Source organism: Populus euphratica, unplaced genomic scaffold (assembly GCF_000495115.2).
Source record: "Populus euphratica unplaced genomic scaffold, PopEup_1.0 scaffold214.1, whole genome shotgun sequence".
NCBI lineage: Eukaryota > Viridiplantae > Streptophyta > Magnoliopsida > Malpighiales > Salicaceae > Populus > Populus euphratica.
The window spans coordinates 249,921-267,849 of record NW_011500099.1 but is presented as its reverse complement, the minus strand read 5'-3'; the positions used below and the strand labels follow the sequence as shown (position 1 = coordinate 267,849).

Sequence of the window (17,929 nt, the reverse complement as noted above, 5' to 3'; positions counted from 1 at the left end):
AAGTTTTAAATATTTTAAAAACATAAAAATAGAGACAGAACCCCATCTATCCATCCTTTCCCGCGCTTTCATTTTATTAGCCCTTTGTGGTTTCACATCTCCGCACTTTTAAAAATTCTCTCCCCTCCAGGAAGACAAATAAAATCCCTACTCTCCACTACCTTTTGCTTACTAGTCTTCTCTCTCTCTCTGATGCGGTCACCCATAGCATTTGCAAGAGATAGAAGAAGATGTTGAATACGTGGCCTTTCAAGGGAGCGAACGTGTTCATTTCCAGGAACCTTGTTCCTCCTGAGGTCTTCGACGCTCTTCTCGATGGTCTCAAGCACAACGGTGCCGATGTATTTCTCTGCTGCGATCCTTCGCGACACGGCCCCAACGATTTCCACATAATCTCTTCTCCCGATCATGTAGGTTCTATCAATTAAACAATTCCTACACATTTCAATTCAGTTTCACCTTCATTTGATTGTTTTTATACCTTTCAGGAGAAATTCGAAGATCTTAAAGCTAAGGGCTGCAATTTGCTCGGTATTATCTTATAGTTTTTTTAATTTTTTTTCTTGTTTACTGTGCTGATATGCGTAGTTTCAATAAGGAGGGATATGGCTGTGTGAAATAACTTGCTTATTAATGAAGTGAATTTTGTTTATTGACAATCTTTATTTGTTTGTGTAATCTTGAGCAGGTCCTCATTGTGTGCTTTCTTGTGCAAAAGAACATAGACCACTTCCTAAGCAGGGCTTCACTTGCTGCCTTGCAATGGATGGCATCAAAGTACTCGCGTCTGGCTTTGACATGGATGAAAAGGTAAGTATTGTGCTTATCGATGGGGACTATCCAAGAATTATTTTCAACTTTTTTTTTTTGGTTCAACGGTTATATGCAATATTTATTCAAACGGTTTGGTCATGAGCTCTCTTTTTTCTTTTCTTTTCTTTTTGTTCAAGGGTTAATGGCTCATTCCAGCCTCTCTCTCTCTCTCTTAATTCAGAAGATTGTTGGGAGTCCAAATTTCAGTTTCCATGTCCTTCCCTCTCCAATTATTACATGTATAATACTGTAGGTTCCAATATTTTTTATTTTGTTTCAGGTTAAGATTGAACAGATGGTAACAGCAATGGGTGGGGTGTTGCAGACTAAAGCATCTGTGGATGTTAGATTTGTCGTAGTGAAGAATGTTTCTGCTGCAAAGTACAAGGTCTAGCTCTTGGCGACTCTTGCAAATTCATAATGTTTTTCGTTTTGTTGTAATTCTTTTGTTTGTGGACAAGCACTACAATTAGTTTCATGCCTTGCTCTACTTCTTCGCTCATGCTCTTTCTCTGTATGCATGTGTGTTAGTGTTCGTGATGCAATGAATTAGCTTCTAAGACTTCCAAAAACTGATTGATGCATTTTGTTGAGCTTGATTGTGCTCCTTTTTTCTTTAAACCACTGGAGCTTGTCATCAAGCATGTCTTCTTAGGAATTTTTTTTTTAACGATGCTGTTTAAACTTACATTTTCCATTGACACTGGATAGAGGTTGTGATCGAGTCCTGTCATTAGATTTTGTAGTGCCCCACCCACAAGGATTTGACACGCCTTAAAAATTTCATCATTTAATGACCATTCCCAATCTGCTTTATGATTGTTCAATCTTTACTATCCTTATTGTAGAGGTTTTGATGGTCAGGTAGAATATTGTTAGGATATGTAAATTTACATTGATAACTACTATAATTGCTCTTCTGATTTTTTATTGTTTTCCTTTTCCTTTTCGCAGTGGGCTTTGAATGTGCTGAAGAAACCAATTGTCACTATTAATTGGTTATATCAATGCTGGAATGAGCACCGTGTTGTTCCTCAGGAATCGTACAGGGTTCTTCCTTTTTCTGGATTAACAATATGTGTTACAAGAATACCAGCAGGTTATCATATAAGCTATTTCCTTATTGTTGTTGCTGAAAAGATATATTTCTCTAATGCCAGTTAGCTAATTTTCACAGATAAAAGGAAGGAGATTGAAAAACTCATCATACAAAATGGTGGGAAATATTCTGCTGAGCTGACCAAGAAGTGTACACATTTGATATCTGATATATCCTTTCCTGTTTTCTTAAGAAAACCATTGATCTTGATACTGTTTTATACTGTTAACTCTCAATCTCGCATTACAGCAATTTTCTTTTAAGTGTTTTTTTTTATAACAAAACCGTTCAGTCTATTTTAGTTTTCATACAGATGGTTTCTCATATGTGTTTTCTTTTATTTGCCTATCCTAGACTGTTGTAAGCTTGTATATCACACATGCATCTGTGATTGTGTTGGATTGTGTTGTGCAATTGCTCTTCAGGGGATTTAAACATCTCATGCATTTTCTGGGCTTGGGAAATATAGTAATAGATAGCAATATATGTACAAGAACTGGCAGTCCTGAATGATAAACGTTTCTAAAGGCGTAATCAAGCTTGTGTATTTGTTTTCTTGACTGCTTGTACGCTCCTGAAGGTGACAAATACAAGGTTGCCAGAAGATGGGGCCACATTCATATTGTAACGAGGAAATGGTTTGATCAATCTGTTGCTTGCAAAGGTAGTGCTTTACATTATAGATGCTATAAATTTAAATAATATTTTGAAGTAATTTTGTTTTTATTCATGGATTCATAACATGTTATTCAATTAAATTTTTAGAGATTGTAAAAATTGCATCTGACTTCGAATCACCTTCTTTGATGAATAGCGTGTCTTAACGAGGAGTCCTATCCTGTCCAGGGTGGTTGTCTATCTTCAAGCAAAACAGTGAGGGGTCCCATGATTGCACAACACAGTCAAGACAAGTGTATTGGGAACACGCTTTCTGTCCCATCCTCAGTGGCTTCAGAATCAAATTTGCCTGCTACTACGTGTGCTGGGTCTTCAGATCCAGACTTGGAAGCTACACTCTCACAAAACATGTCTTCTATGTTTTCAGATTGTCCTGTTTCTATAAAAGTGGTGGACTGTGATAAGCCTATGGTAAAGGAAACAATCGCAACAAACCTTGATGGTTGTGTTGCCGATGACTCTCAATCTGAAGATAGTGATATGTACTTGTCGGAGTGTAGAATATCACTTGTTGGTTTTGAAGCTCCTGAATTACGCAAACTAGTTAATATGGTGCGGAAAGGTGGGGGGTCGCGGTATATGACTTTCAATGATAAATTGACCCATATTGTTGTTGGGGCTCCGACAGAGGTGTAAGCATTCTGTGCCTTGGCTTTCTTCCACTATCCTTATTTGTTTCAGGTTCTTTTAAGCAATGGTTCTCATGTATTATCATCCCATGCCAACTTGCTTATGTTTTCAGTTAATTTAAATTTTGTTGATTTGATCTTTCTGCTTGGCATGATGAATTTGGGGAATCTCTTATTCTTTACATTCCTGGTCTCTCACATGCTTAATGTACTGTAGTGAAAAGAAGGAGTTAAGAGGGCTTGCAGCTTCTGGTGTTATTAATGTTGTTAGAGCTGCCTGGCTTGAAGATTGTGATCGTGAAAAGAAAGAGATCCCTGTTCTCTGTCAGCATATTGCGTATGATTTACTTCTTCCCAAAGGTTTTCTAATGACTCTATGATGACTTTCTTTTGACTTTTGTTTGTTTTGTTCTATTCATGATCAGACTGGACATATTTTGTTACTTATTTATTTTTTATGTGTTTTGCTGAGATTAATTTTTGTTCTGGTAAATAAGCTGTTAAAAATCTCTTGTCATGCATGTTTGTTATGTTCTCTAACTCCTCAACCTGATCATGTAGATCCCGTGAGCTCTCTCAAAGGAACAATTACAGGCATGGCTCGTAATCAAGCTAAGAATTTCACTGTTCATCCAAGCATTCACTCTGATCAGGTGCTCGGTGGTGCAAATTCTGGCCTTAGAATGCAATCATTATTGAAAGAAAACAGAGATGCGAAACCAGAAATGAACATAAATTTGAGTACCCCTTTGGAAGGGACTGTGAGGTGGTCCCAACAAAATGTATTTCCTGTTGTAAACGATCCAAAGAAGGGTGCAAAAAGGACTCAAAATGATTGCAGTGGTCTAGATGTTCAAAGGATGAAGTCAATAAATGTATTTCAGGGGAAAACATTTTGTTTTTCAAAAAGCTTTCCTGAAGATAGGGTAACCAGTTGAAATTTTCATTCTCTTATACATTTATATCCAACTATTGCAGTTAAATTATTGCATGGAATGTCTGGTGATGTTCTAATTGTTTTATTTTTTTCCTGCCAGAGATCTGAAATTGTGCAATGGATCAATCTAGGAGGAGGTGAGGTGTTGGTAGATATAGCAAAACAGAAAGTGCACTTCATGATTGAATGCCATGGTGTGATATCTAGGTCTGCTGATGATCCCCAGACTCTTTACGTGTCCAGTCACTGGGTCCGGTCTTGTTTGGAGGTATATTTGGGTGACTTGTAACCATCGATGTTCTTTTTTAGTAATGTTTCATTGTGGCATGATTATTTGTTGATTAGGATTTGAATTATAGAGGCTCAGATTCTACTTCCAGTTAAGAATCAGCATGCGCATGCATTGATGTTCCACCTCATATTTAGCTTTATCACTTCATTGAGGGGGAGGAACAAGAAATGGGAGAGATTTTTATGTGAATTTGTTACATGGAGAGAAGTGGGGACATGAAGAAAAACAACGAGCACTTGGGTGTTTTCTATAACCTTTTCTTACCTTTCTTAGCTGATGCTTCAAATTATTCTTCAAGTAAAAGTCCATGGATTCTTTCCTAAATAAATACACGCAAAAAGAAGAGGTTGAGAACTCCAATTTGATTTAGCTTATTTTACTAGGCACCATCTTTAGGTATGCATTTGGTACCTTTTCTTCCAAGAACAAGTCCATGGACTCTACGTATAATTAATTTTTTTGACTTTTCCCACAACTGTGCTATCATGAAAAACACAATTTCTACCATCAACTTAAGAAGTATTTTCATCCCTCAAGAATAATAGCCTAAACTGAATACTTGTCTAATAATCTTCTTCTTTCTGCTGCTGCTGTAGCTCCTTATTCTTGCTATTGTATTATTTGTTTGCATTTTGTTTGTTGTGGCTTCATTGTCTGCTAATCCATTTCACTTACAATTGCTAATGAATGTGATTGCTATTGAAGGGTGGATGTCTGCTGGATATCGGTAGTCATATTATATATTCTCCACTTCCCTGCCGGATTCCTTTGCCTGGTTTTGAAAAATTCCGCTTTTGCATCTCACAGTATGAAGAGAAAGATAGATTGCTATTAAGAAACTTATGCTTTGTTCTTGGAGCTAAATTTGTGGAGAAATTGACTAGAAAGGTCACACATTTATTATGCAAGTTTACCAGCGGGCCAAAGTATGAAGCTGCCTGTAAATGGAACATATACTTGATTACATCTGAGTGGATTTACGAGTGTGTCAGGCAGGTATATTCCTGATACTTTTCTTTGTATGCATGCACACGCCATCCACTTGCACTTGAACTTCTGAAATTTAGAGTGGTACTTGTTTGCACAAAATATCTCTATACAACCGGTGCACTGTTTTGGCAGAATGAAGTTGTTGCAGTGGATCAGTTTTGCCCAAAAGAAATTACCTCTCAAGATGAAGAGGCAGGATTATGCACTGTGAGCCAGTTTCCTACACAAGATGTTCAAATGATATATGGAGAGAATGCATCTCAATTTATTACTCAGCCACAAGGCCTTAGAAACTCATCAGCCCAAACTGGTGGTAGTTTAATCAGCAGCTTCATGGAAGAGGCCCAGCATTCTACTGATATCTGTAAAAAGGCAAAGATTCTTAAAGATAATGATCAGAAGAGTCTGCTTTCATCTAGAGTTAAGAGTGATTCTACCCGCAATATAAATTCCACTGAAGGTGACGACGCAAAAGATAATGGAGAATCTTCTCATGACATTCCTGATGTAGCTGCTGCTATTGAGGACTTGTTGGAGCAGACAAGCAAGGTAAAAACACCAGTTATTTTTTGATTGCATGGTTAGCATTCAATTTACTGGTTAACTAATTTCTGTCTGGTTTTCCTACAAGATTCAAGATCAGAAGTCACCAGGGAGGAGTGGGTGTGATAAAAGTGTATCCTTAGATCCTGATTATTCCTTTAGATATATACTATGCGACTTCTGCTTCTGTTTAATCCTTGACAATAGGACAGCTATTTTCATCTGACTGTTCAATGCTTGGTGAAGGCCATGGGGGTTCTCCCTCTGTGATCGGGTTACCGAAGCACTGGTTAAGTAGGCAAGTTTTTGTTTATGTTTGCAATTAGCGTGTATTTTTGGTATCAAATAAATGATTATATATATGCTTTTTTTTCGAACTGGTCCCTTGGTAATTTTGACTGTTTGCCGTGTTCTTGTGCCGCTCGTTCTTTTGAGTAACTCTTTTGTTTTTTCCTTGTCATTATTGAGGACTTGAAACTTTAAGATAAGAGAGGATGTCAGCCAGCGGATAGAAATATTCTTTGTTAATTCAAATCGAAAATGCCCTCTTGATTAGGGCTGCTTGTCATTATTGAGGACACAAAACCTTGAGAACAAGAAAAAGTCAGAATGTCAGCCAACTGATAGATTTTCGTGCTTATCTCAAATTCAAAATGTCCTCTTGACTTGTGCTAGTAAAGGTCCTTTTCCCCTCCTTTTTATCCCGTGCACTTCTTTTGAATTGGGTGTTGTTCCTCTGTTCTTTTCAGGACTGGGAGAAGAGATGAGCTATCCAGTCCCAAAGAAGCAAATGGAGGACCATATGATAGTTTCAGCGAAACACAAACAGACTCTCAGGTTTCAGCCCTTTAATCGTCTAAATTTTTTTTATCAGCTACATGATTGTTGAAACACAGTTGCAACATCGTATTCCTTTATTGGATGGAGGAAGGATTCTGTTGTAATGATGGTGCTTGATGCTGTAAATGTAGGTTGTTGGTTATGAAGAAGATTTGACAGGGAGGCAAATGCTTATAGATAGAGTTCGTACCAGAAGTAGCATGACCTGAGCTGAAGCACAGGCGCATTCCTTGCCTGACTGAAAGGTAAGAAGTATCTCGGGAACAGAGAGTATTAAAGGGAAAGGAAGAGATAGTCAATACAACATTCTATCGAGGCTACTTTTGTCCAATAAAATTGGGCAGCGCCACGCTAACACCACCAAAGACTGGCTGACAAACAACTATATATATATCGGTCCCCACTATTCGGTTTTGTCAATTGGAGACTGGGATTTGGATGAAAGAAAGAAAAGGTCGACTGAAATCTTTCACTAATTCAGACGCTTAATTAATCGCTGGTCAGGTTAAATAGACTCTTACAAGTCATTGATCTTAATTAGCCTTTTCCTTTTTTACGTTTGGTTTATATATTTATTTTTGGGTCTTAAATTTCAAAATCAGTTGTATTAATTTTGAGATTAAAAAAGACTAGATTTTAGAATATTCATGGGTTGAAAAATGAGTTGTAACTTGAACGAGAGAACCTTTTTTTCTTGTAATGGATGCAAAATTAGTGAATGATTTTTTGTTTAATCTGCAAGCTAGTGAAATAGTACTTGCAACATATGGCAGTTTATTTTGTCAACTGATGTGTGTGTGGTTTTCCTTAAAGATTCACGAGACTGTCGTCGATAAAACAATGGGCATCCAATCCTGCCTTTGCATTGATATTGAACAATCAGCATGTCTTCCTTTTGTAGAGCAAAGCTCATGACCAATCTCTAATTTTGAATTTATTTAAGACTTCATATTTAAGTATTGAGATTTTATTCCTTTTTTTTTTTTTTTAACTTAGTTCTAGAAAAGTGGAGACTAGTAGAAGCTTGCTTGACGAGCCTTCAATAATTCCCCGTCAAGCTAATCAAGTGGAGGTAACTGTATTTTCTTTTGTGGTGGCAATGTTTACTCTTAACTATACAATTATATTTTATCCACTATTCGCAACAATAATATTTGCATCTTTCCTCTCCAATTAAATCAATATACTATTAATATTAAATGAAAAACACAGTAGATTAGAGAAGACACCCACAAAGGGAAAGAATCACATGAAGGATTTGAGGAATTGACATTGAGAAAGAGCAATGCTAATTGTATTGAGTATTTTTCTCAGAATTATTCTTTAAAATGATTTTATACATAAAATGAATGAGCGAATCCAAGTAGTAAATAGTATATATCTATTTTATAAAAAATAATTTCAAGAAAGTAAGAAAAATAATTTCAATCATTCAGTTTACAAGATTTACTAAATCCATTAACTCACTGCATAAAAGTTTCTTAAAAATTAATTTCGGTCGAAATTAGCATTATAAAAAAACTTTAGAAGCAACACGACAAAAGCTTTATTTAAAAGAAAAAAAAATAAATTCCATCACCACCACCACAAGCTAGAAAAGGTAAGGCTACCAGTAATATCACCTCCTAAATTCAAATAACTTCTATCCGCCATCTCATATGCACAAGATCGACATCAATTTTTTCTTTTCTCAATTCTTAAACGCTATTTTATTATCCTAAAAAAATAAAAAATAAAAAATAAACCGAACAGCAAACACCAAAACCAAAATTCATTCACGCATGGTGCTGTGTCTCTTCCACGTGTCTATCATCATGAATAGGTTATCTCCGGTCACCGGAATATTGACGTCATGTCCATGCTCGTTCAAGCTTCATAACAGAGACAGTAAACTGGTGGGTTGTGGTTTTTATTTACAAAGAAAGGAGAGGTTCAAGAGAAAGCTTAAGTTTGTCGTCAGTGCGGAGTTATCCAGGTCTTTCTCTGTGAACTTGGGTTTGGACTCTAAGGTCATTCTCCTTCTCACTATATGATTTCTTTCTGATCTCTTCGTATTCTTTTATTTATCTTGTTCGATTAAATGTCCCAGACAGTAACGGGTGCCCTTTTCTTTTTCATCTGGGCAAGATTGACATGATATCTGTGACTTGGAAACTCTTACTCGTGAATATTTGATGTTGCCCGTATTGAGACTCTTGGATCAGCTAATGGGTTTTTCTTACTGATTATTATGATCGAACTTCAATTTTTGACTGGCTCTTCATGTAATTTCTCAATTGGAATTAATTTAAAACCCGCTGAGTAGTGAGAACTATGCTTGTCGAATTCAAAATTGCAATGAGCTTCGTTCTGTAACTAGTTAATTGTACTCTTAAGTAGATATTTGTGATTGAAACAACAATGTTGTTAAGTTATTTTGTCTTTGAAAGTGAGAGAGAGAGCGCCAAAGTTTTGCTTGGAAAAAACTAAAAGAAGAGCTTCTGGGCATAATTATCTGCTTTTCCTTCTTTCCAACATCCAATTTGGGCTTTAAATATAGTTATAGGCATGAAATAGCAAACCTGTATGATTAGTCAAAATTAGACGTTTTGGTGAACTCTTTACATCCCCATAAAACTATGGTAACTATTGTATCGAGTGTAATCATAATAAATGCGTTTTCTAGCATTTGACTCTGTACCACTGAAAGGTTTAGTGTACACTTGAACTTAAAAGATTACATAATAAGGAGAAATAATGCTTGGATAATGATAATGGGTTTAACGGATCTTTTTGGGTTGAAAGCACACATCAAAATGACATTGTTGTAAATTGACAAGGTAACATTTCCATTTTTTCATCAGAAGTGTATCCTTTGAGCTAGGGCAAGGCCCATCATCAGAAGCTGTCAAATTAGAGAAACCGAGTTTGAAAACTTATTGTGGGATTGAAATCAGGAAGTGGCCACTAACATTCTGCTCCACTTTTCAGCTGTTCTTACTCTCACAATCTTGTTTTCTTAGTGCTCATGGTTATCCACTTACATGTTACTTTCACATCCTAACTGATGTTGCTATTTCCCTTTTTATCAATTTATCTGCATCAACAAGAATAATTGTTCTCATTTTCTAGGTATGTTATATTATTTCCACTTTGCGTGTTTTGGTTCTTACTTATTTTCTATCTAACATGTATGGTTGATATAAAAGATCATGATTTAGGGTCTGTTTGGAAATGCTGTGACTTTTAGTTGTGGCTGTGGCTTCTCAAAAGCTACGGATTGCCTTCTGAAAATGACTGTAAAGTCATGTGTGGAAGTGGTTGTGATATTAGCTTTTAAGTATCACCAAACACTTTGGAATTTTGCTTTTGAATAAAGCCATGGAATGTAAACAAAAGCCAAAAGCTAGTTATTCCCAAATGGGCACTTAATGATATAGGAAAGACATCCATATGATAGACTGACATGGATATATATTTGATTAGAAGATCGGGCAGTCTCATGATCCATCACAGCTGCCCTGGATTGGTCCAGTTCCCGGGGACATCGCTGAAGTCGAGGCTTATTGTAGAATATTTAGAGCAGCCGAACAGCTTCATGCTGCATTGATGGATACATTGTGCAATCCATTGACTGGAGAGTGTAAAATTTCTTATGATTTTACGCCAGAGGAAAAGCCATTGTTGGAAGATAAAATAGTATCTGTGCTTGGCTGCATCCTTTCGCTTTTGAATAAAGGAAGAGAAGATGTTCTTTCTGGAAGATCTTCCATCATGAGTTCCTTTCGGGATGCAGAAGTTAGTGCAATGGAGGATAAACTTCCACCTCTAGCCATTTTCAGGAGTGAGATGAAAAGGTGCTGTGAGAGTTTGCATGTTGCTCTTGAAAACTATTTGACACCTGACTATGATCGAAGCCTAGATGTATGGAGGAAACTACAGAGGTTGAAGAATGTGTGTTATGATTCTGGTTTTCCCCGGCTTGATGATTGTCCTTGTCATATGCTGTTTGCAAATTGGAATGCAGTTTATTTATCCACTTCTAAAGAAGATCTAATGTCCAAAAATTCTGAGGCTGCATTTTGGAGGGGTGGGCAGGTAACAGAGGAAGGTCTAAAGTGGTTACTGGAGAGAGGATTCAAGACCATTTTAGATCTTAGGGCGGAAATTATTAAGGATAACTTGTATGAAGCAGAGGTAGCTGATGCTATTGCAGCTGGGAAGGTTGAATTGATTAAAATTCCTGTTGAAGTTAGGACAGCACCTTCAATGGACCAGGTTGAAAAGTTTGCTTCTTTGGTTTCAGATTTCAGCAAAAAGCCCATCTATCTCCACAGCAAGGAAGGAGTATGGAGAACTTCTGCTATGGTCTCCAGATGGAGGCAGTATATGACTCGCAGTGCATCTCAGATTACCACTCAGAGAGATGTGGGAAGTAGGCAGGGACCTTCCATCATCCTTAGAGGGGGGTCCCTTTCAGGACAGGAAAATGGATCTCTGCCAGAGGCTTTGGATAAAGATCATGGTTCAAATGGAGCATCTAATGAAGTTGTCTCTCCAAAGGATGAAAATGGTCAGATCATTAATGGGGGATACAATGGCCATGCTTCTGTTCAGGGTTCTATTCCATTAGAAATGGTAGATAATGGGGTAGGATTCTCAGCAAACATCTCCTTGGAAGCTGACCCTCTGAAGGCTCAGGTCCCTCCTTGCGATTTCTTTTCCAAAGCAGAGATGTCCAGATTTTTCCGAACTAAAAAAATCACACCTCCAACATACTCTAAGTATCAGTTGAAAGGGTTTGAAAAGTTGCTTGTTTCTAGAACGACAGGTGTTGCGACAGTCCCGAAAGTTGATGGTATTGATCCTGAGTTAGGGTTCGTGGAGGCAAAAAGATCCTACGGATTAGTAAGTGGTAAAAATGCATCTCCAAAGCCTCAGAGCTCACCTGCTGACAGTGACAAGCATCTGAATGGATGTAGTAATACTTCTGCTGGTTCAGGCATGAATGAGCATCTTGCACGTAAAATAATTAAGGATGATAATACAAACAATGGTGTTGTTTCCTCAGCCTCTAGTGATGATGGCATGTGCACTATTGAAGGAAACATGTGTGCTTCTGCAACTGGTGTTGTAAGGGTGCAGTCAAGAAGGAAAGCAGAGATGTTTCTTGTGCGGACAGATGGATTCTCCTGCACCAGAGAGCAGGTTACAGAATCTTCCCTGGCCTTCACTCATCCTAGCACCCAGCAACAGATGCTTATGTGGAAAACTACGCCAAAGACAGTATTGTTGCTGAAGAAGCTGGGGAAAGAACTCATGGAAGAAGCAAAAGAGGTACTATGTAAAAATATCCTCAATTGATGCCAAATTCCTGGAAAATTGGCTTCTTGATATAAGTTAATTATGAAACCATAACTGTGTAGACATTGTTCCAAATTTCCAAGGATCAAAGCATCTGCACAGTCATTAAAAATAGATCAAGTTTTTACTTGAATTTTTATCCAAAAAAGTTCAAATTGGGTTTTTCTCAATTTGAAAATTTTCCATTGCAGCATAGAGAAAATCAACATATGCAGTTGCATTCTCATTCACTCAATTCGAAGTGTGAAGTCTAGAGACAAATTTCTTTCAAACAAAGCCTTAAATATTACATTCCCCAGAATTACGAGAACATAAGAACACAAATGAAGCCTTTTTGCATGGAATAACACTTTGTCTTGCAATTTCCTTAAGACAAACTTTGTCCATTGAGTTCATCACTCAGTGCTTGGAAAATGTTGATGGAAATTGATATCCATCGTGTCTTATGGTTGGTTGAACATGAATGCAGAGGGTACCCATAGGGGAAACAGTTTGCGGGTCCTACAGGTGCTGAGTAGTGATAATTGAAAATGGAAGCAGGGATTAACTCAGGACAATGCTTTCAGAACTTCGTAGTAATGAGCACCACTGAAATCATTTTATTCATGTGTAGTAATCCTAACTTATTTTTCTGTCTGTTGGCAGGTTGCCTACTTCTTGTATCACCAAGAGAAAATGAATGTTCTTGTTGAACCTGACGTTCATGACATATTTGCTAGAATTCCAGGGTTTGGATTTGTTCAGACCTTTTATAGTCAAGATACCAGGTACCGGAAGTTGGGAATTGGGATCCAAACAAGCAAAGACATTGATGTATAATTTTATATTCCAAATGCCTCACTGGTAGTATGTGCATCTCTTGATTCAGTGATCTTCATGAGAGGGTTGATTTTGTGGCATGCTTGGGGGGAGATGGGGTTATACTACATGCATCAAATTTATTTCGAGGGGCGGTTCCACCTGTTGTGTCCTTCAACCTTGGATCTCTTGGATTTCTGACTTCTCATTATGTAAGTTTGATACCTCATGTTTTGTTAATGGTGTTTTTATGCTCTCATACTTGACTGCTGCCTTTTGTTCTTTCTTTTTGATATAGTTTGAAGACTACAGGCAGGACTTGAGACAAGTTATTCATGGGAATAAGACCTTGGACGGTGTTTATATAACTCTTAGAATGCGCCTCCGGTGTGAAATCTTTCGCAATGGTAAAGCAGTGCCCGGGAAAGTTTTTGATGTCTTAAATGAGATGGTGGTTGATCGGGGTTCTAATCCATATCTTTCTAAGATTGAATGCTATGAACATGACCGACTTATAACCAAGGTGAGTTTGGCAATATCATGTCTCAGAAGACCCAAATTCACATTATTGCATACTGCCCTCAATTATTTCACAAGGGACAAGACTTATATTGGCTCTAACGATTAGAACAAATTTAAGTTTTATTTTTGTGTTTCAACAGCAATGCACATTTACTCCACATTCTGCATGGTTACACATATACATAGCATACAAGAGATTTTCACATCTTCAATGATATTTTCGTACTTATTTTATGAATACCTTTTATAACCAAGGTGAGTTTGGCAATATCATGTCTCAGATGACACAAATTCACATTCTTGTATTCTGCCCTCAATTATTTCACAAGGAGCAAGACTTATGTTTGCTCCTCTGCTTAGAAAAAAATTAAGTTGTATTTTAGTTTTTTTACAGCAATGAAAATTTATGCTCATTCTGCATGTTTAAGCATATACATAGCATACAAGAAATTTTCACATCTTCAATGATATTTCCGTGCTTATTTTTATGAATACCTTTTCTTCTAGGTGCAAGGTGATGGAGTCATAGTGGCCACACCTACAGGAAGCACTGCTTATTCCACAGCCGCAGGAGGTTCCATGGTAAACTGTCCTTTTGAGTGTCTCTTGCAATTTGTGATATTTAGCATCCAGATAGTTATCAAATCTTAGATGTCAATTCTTACATTATTTTGAGTTTTCATGCCTAAATCTTAATTTTTTTGGGGGGAGCCTTGTTTCATTAGGATGAGGGAAAGTTGTACAAATTTGTCCATGCACTCTTTAAGAATTGCCAGAGTGAATATATTTTGAGAAATCGGACTTAAGTTTGTTCCTTGTAGTTGGATTTTGTGCTATCTATTCTTCTTCTTCTTCCACCCATTTCTTGATCTATAAAGCCATGTTAATGGAAAACCATCTCTATCAATCCCTTTTTCCCTCGCAAAAGGATTGACAAGCAAGATCGAGGGCTCATTTCCCTTCCTTTCCTCTTGAAACCTCTAATGCAAACACGGTCTTAATATATTCCCTGTGGTTATTGCTATTTCTGGCCATTTCCAATTAACATAATCATCTGTGTATTGATGTGTATACTGGATCAGGTGCATCCAAATGTTCCTTGCATGTTGTTTACCCCTATCTGCCCGCATTCTCTGTCATTTAGGCCAGTCATCCTTCCAGATTCTGCAAGACTTGAATTGAAGGTAAACTAAACGCTCTCAGATTCTGCATTCATGTTTCTTTCTGTTATATTCTTCAGATTGAGGATTTATAATTGCTGATCAAACAGATTCCAGAGGATGCTCGAAGTAATGCATGGGTTTCTTTTGATGGGAAGAGGAGGCAGCAGCTCTCAAGAGGGGATTCAGTCCGGATATCTATGAGCCAGCACCCGCTTCCAACAGTCAACAAATCTGATCAAACAGGCGATTGGTTTCACAGCTTGATCCGCTGCCTAAACTGGAATGAGAGACTAGATCAGAAGGCCCTTTGAAGTTCAGAAACTGAAGAGAAACCTACTCCATTTTCAAGCCAGGATCGAGGTTTGTGTAAATTTCTGTGCAGATTGTAAATTAGGATTACTACAGAAAATTGAACATACAGTGAGTAAATACTATTAATTAGTCATTACCAACATTGACTCCCACATGAGGATAGGGTTTGCCATTTCTTCTTCTTCTTGTCGATAATGATAATGCAAGTATATACTATGAATGACTATTGGCAATAGAAACATAACCTTTCAGCTTTGGCTGGACCTACATTCTCGGTGCCTGGTTGCTCATACTCTGTTGATAAAACTTTATTTATATATGATGTGCGCCTTCTTTAGTAATGCGTTGGAATTCCTAGGATAGAGGAAGGAGTACAGAATATAAAATAACTTAAAAAAGCGCAGGCAGAGTGGATATTATACTGGCGTGGTATCGAAAGCTTGTGTATTATCTAGGTACTCCTTGAATCTGGATGCCGCACCGCTCTCTATTTGTGAGATAATGAAAATTAGAAAAATCTTTAAAGCACCATTAATGATCTTGATCAATGCATCAAACACAGGGTTAATTACTTATATGGTCCCTTAAGGCTTAGATGCTGGCCATTCTAACCTTTGTGCTTTAATTTTGGGCTCAAGAACCCTCAGATTTTCAATTCGTGATCACTCCATAAAACTCATGTTCATCAAATTTCTGCTTTGTGCACACATACAAGTGGATGAAAGGATCAGATGTGACCATTAAAATTGTTTACAACACTGGGCGCTCTCTCCTTTTCTCTTCTATGTAACAACCATCTAAACAAACCAGCGCTTTGTTTCTGCATCTCCTATCATATATATATATAGACTTGCTGGACTCTTCTTCACCCCGCTTCCCTCAATGATTTCTCTTTGTTCCCCATCGACAAGTTTTCTCATCAAATCCTGTAGTGTATTACACAAACAGAGTCTGGTAAAAAGGAAAGGAAAAATATAGTTTCTTGAAGATGTAGAGCTTTCACAGTACTGTTTATATAGGATACTATTATTGTACAAAGCAAACTTTAGCAAATGTAGTGTAAGCACCTCATCATTGCAAAACAAGGAAATTACATAGACAATCAAAAGAAAACACACGGATATAACAAGCTTTCGTTTCTCTTCATATGTATGATCAAGAGAAAGAAGCCTTCTGCCATGAGGCAAATTACCTGTCACTAAAAACTTATACTAGAAAAAGAAAAGGTTTCATCTTCTTAATGTGAAGCTGCTGCTCCTTTTTACATGGCCGTTGCAGCTTGGAACCTGGGCTCTTTCGGAAGGAACTTCTGCTCAGCATAAACAGACATGTAATCACCAAACAAAAACTTGGGGTAAGTTTGATTGATCTTTTCGCTATCTTTCTCCACCAATGCTGGTGCAGGAGCTACAGTTGCCTTAAGCGATGGATTATAGAAAGAAGCAATTGACCTTCTGTTCCCGTCCGGGGAGGCCAAAACACGGTGCCATGTACTCTTGTATCGGCCATTGCTAAGGACCTCAATCTGATCACCGGTATTGATGACAATAGTGTTCTTCATTGGCTGGACATCAATCCATTGCCCATCTTTGAGGATTTGAAGGCCGCCTACCACATCATCTTGGAAGAGTAAGATGACACCCCCAGCATCGGTGTGGGCTCGGAGACCATCGATTTGCTCAGGATGAGGACATGGTGGGTAGTGGCTAACCTTGGTACCAAAGAAGGCACCGTCTCCTTCTCCGTCATCGAATGCCTTCTTGATGTATCCTTTTGGTAAGTCCAAGTTCTCATCCATCACTTCCATGACCTTCTCGGCCAATTTCTTCAGCTCAGCACGGTATTCAGTCATGGTTTCCCTGTCATTAATGCCAGAAAGTTATATACACCGCCTGTTTTTCTTTGATTAGTTATACCATTGGTAATTTTCAGGGATGATGAAAGTTGAGCTACATTTGTCTGTGCCGAGTCTGTTCTTTTATCGAGTCACCTTTTGTTTATACGAGTTTCAGAGGATAGAGAAATCATGCATGGAAATTGGAAGTGCTTATACTTACTTGAATCCGGGGGTTTTGGATGGCCACTCGTTGTTATCTAGGAGAGTGATGACATCTTCCCAGTCCACGCTCTCCAATTTCTCACCGCTCTTCTTCCCAGCCAAGTCATTCAAAGTCTTTGCTACTGTTGAGTTCTTGAAGGTTTCTTCTCTTTCCAGCTTAAAGTATTCTGAGCAAACCTTCTTCACCCTCTCTAGGAGCTCCTCTGGGATTCCATGGTTCATCAGCTGTAACAAGTCATGAACAATGCGCATTAATTTAGAGAAATTCTCTTACACCATAAGCTCTTGGCAGGTAATGCCACACCAGGAAATTCTTTTTGAGGGTAAAGGCTTGAATGGTCAGGGAATCCAATATTATCCACCATTCTTTTCTAAGACCCAGTTTTATGAGTTATGATCATCCAACAAACATTGCCCTGAAACTACATAAAAAATAAAATTACCTGGAAGAAACCCCACTCCTCGCATCCATTGGCAATCTGAGCCATTGTCTTGGCCCTCTCTTCGCCTGTGCCATTAACCTTAGAGAAATCAATCACTGGAATTGCCATGGAACAATGAGCCGAACACAAGGTCAGAGGAGGAGAGGGAGAGATTGCTTTTATTGTGATTGCGAATGGAAGGGGTTGCATGGGGGGTTATTTATAGTAAAGATTTCCCGCCATCTAGATTGTCAACTATCTTCTTAATTACTTTTATTTGTTTTTTTTCCCCTTAAAATAATTAAGAAGCCTTTGGGGTGAGGTACGTGGGACGGCGACATTGTTGCTTAAGGTCAACGCTTTAATAGCCACGTAATGCCTAAACAGAAGCATTCCATTGCTCTTTCGTAGTTTCTTTCAGGTGAGGTGATTGCGTATGCATACCTCCCTTTTCTATATTCTAACTGTCAGATTTCTTTCTACTTCAAA

The 17,929-nt window shown here is 37.9% G+C and overlaps 3 protein-coding genes across 8 annotated transcripts; 2 read left to right on the top strand and 1 right to left on the bottom strand.

Annotated features, from left to right (window-relative positions):
- The first annotated feature begins 78 nt into the window (after positions 1-78).
- On the top strand, positions 79-7,552 carry MEI1 (transcription coactivator). Of its 2 annotated transcripts, XM_011004132.1 has the most exons (17): positions 81-410; positions 489-531; positions 689-810; positions 1,094-1,201; positions 1,768-1,912; positions 1,991-2,082; positions 2,483-2,576; positions 2,727-3,222; positions 3,437-3,579; positions 3,781-4,145; positions 4,257-4,424; positions 5,154-5,444; positions 5,571-5,987; positions 6,070-6,114; positions 6,194-6,279; positions 6,731-6,818; positions 6,953-7,552. In XM_011004132.1, exons 1-17 carry the CDS (start codon positions 231-233, stop codon positions 7,028-7,030), a joined length of 2,961 nt encoding a protein of 986 aa, XP_011002434.1. In that variant the 5' UTR covers positions 81-230; the 3' UTR covers positions 7,031-7,552. The 2 variants fall into 2 exon arrangements, with proteins under 2 accessions (XP_011002435.1, XP_011002434.1); XM_011004133.1 differs by lacking the exon at positions 6,953-7,552 and having other exon boundaries at positions 79-410; positions 6,077-6,114; positions 6,731-6,814.
- An 845-nt stretch (positions 7,553-8,397) lies between these two features.
- Positions 8,398-15,229, top strand: LOC105109414 (NAD kinase 2, chloroplastic-like). 5 transcript variants are annotated; one of them, XM_011004131.1, is made up of 9 exons: positions 8,399-8,830; positions 10,290-11,804; positions 11,853-12,137; positions 12,810-12,931; positions 13,033-13,174; positions 13,261-13,485; positions 13,992-14,066; positions 14,567-14,668; positions 14,755-15,229. In XM_011004131.1, exons 1-9 carry the CDS (start codon positions 8,603-8,605, stop codon positions 14,956-14,958), a joined length of 2,898 nt encoding a protein of 965 aa, XP_011002433.1. In that variant the 5' UTR covers positions 8,399-8,602; the 3' UTR covers positions 14,959-15,229. The 5 variants fall into 5 exon arrangements, with proteins under 5 accessions (XP_011002429.1, XP_011002433.1, XP_011002430.1 ...); XM_011004128.1 differs by having other exon boundaries at positions 10,287-11,804; XM_011004127.1 differs by having other exon boundaries at positions 8,398-8,830; positions 10,290-12,137.
- A 708-nt stretch (positions 15,230-15,937) lies between these two features.
- On the bottom strand, positions 15,938-17,637 carry LOC105109412 (2-oxoglutarate (2OG) and Fe(II)-dependent oxygenase superfamily protein). The gene is made up of 3 exons (XM_011004125.1): positions 17,462-17,637; positions 17,017-17,243; positions 15,938-16,818 (listed from the first exon to the last, which is right to left on the bottom strand). The coding sequence occupies exons 1-3, from the start codon at positions 17,567-17,569 to the stop codon at positions 16,221-16,223; spliced, it is 933 nt and encodes a 310-aa protein (XP_011002427.1). The 5' UTR covers positions 17,570-17,637; the 3' UTR covers positions 15,938-16,220.
- Positions 17,638-17,929: the final 292 nt, after the last annotated feature.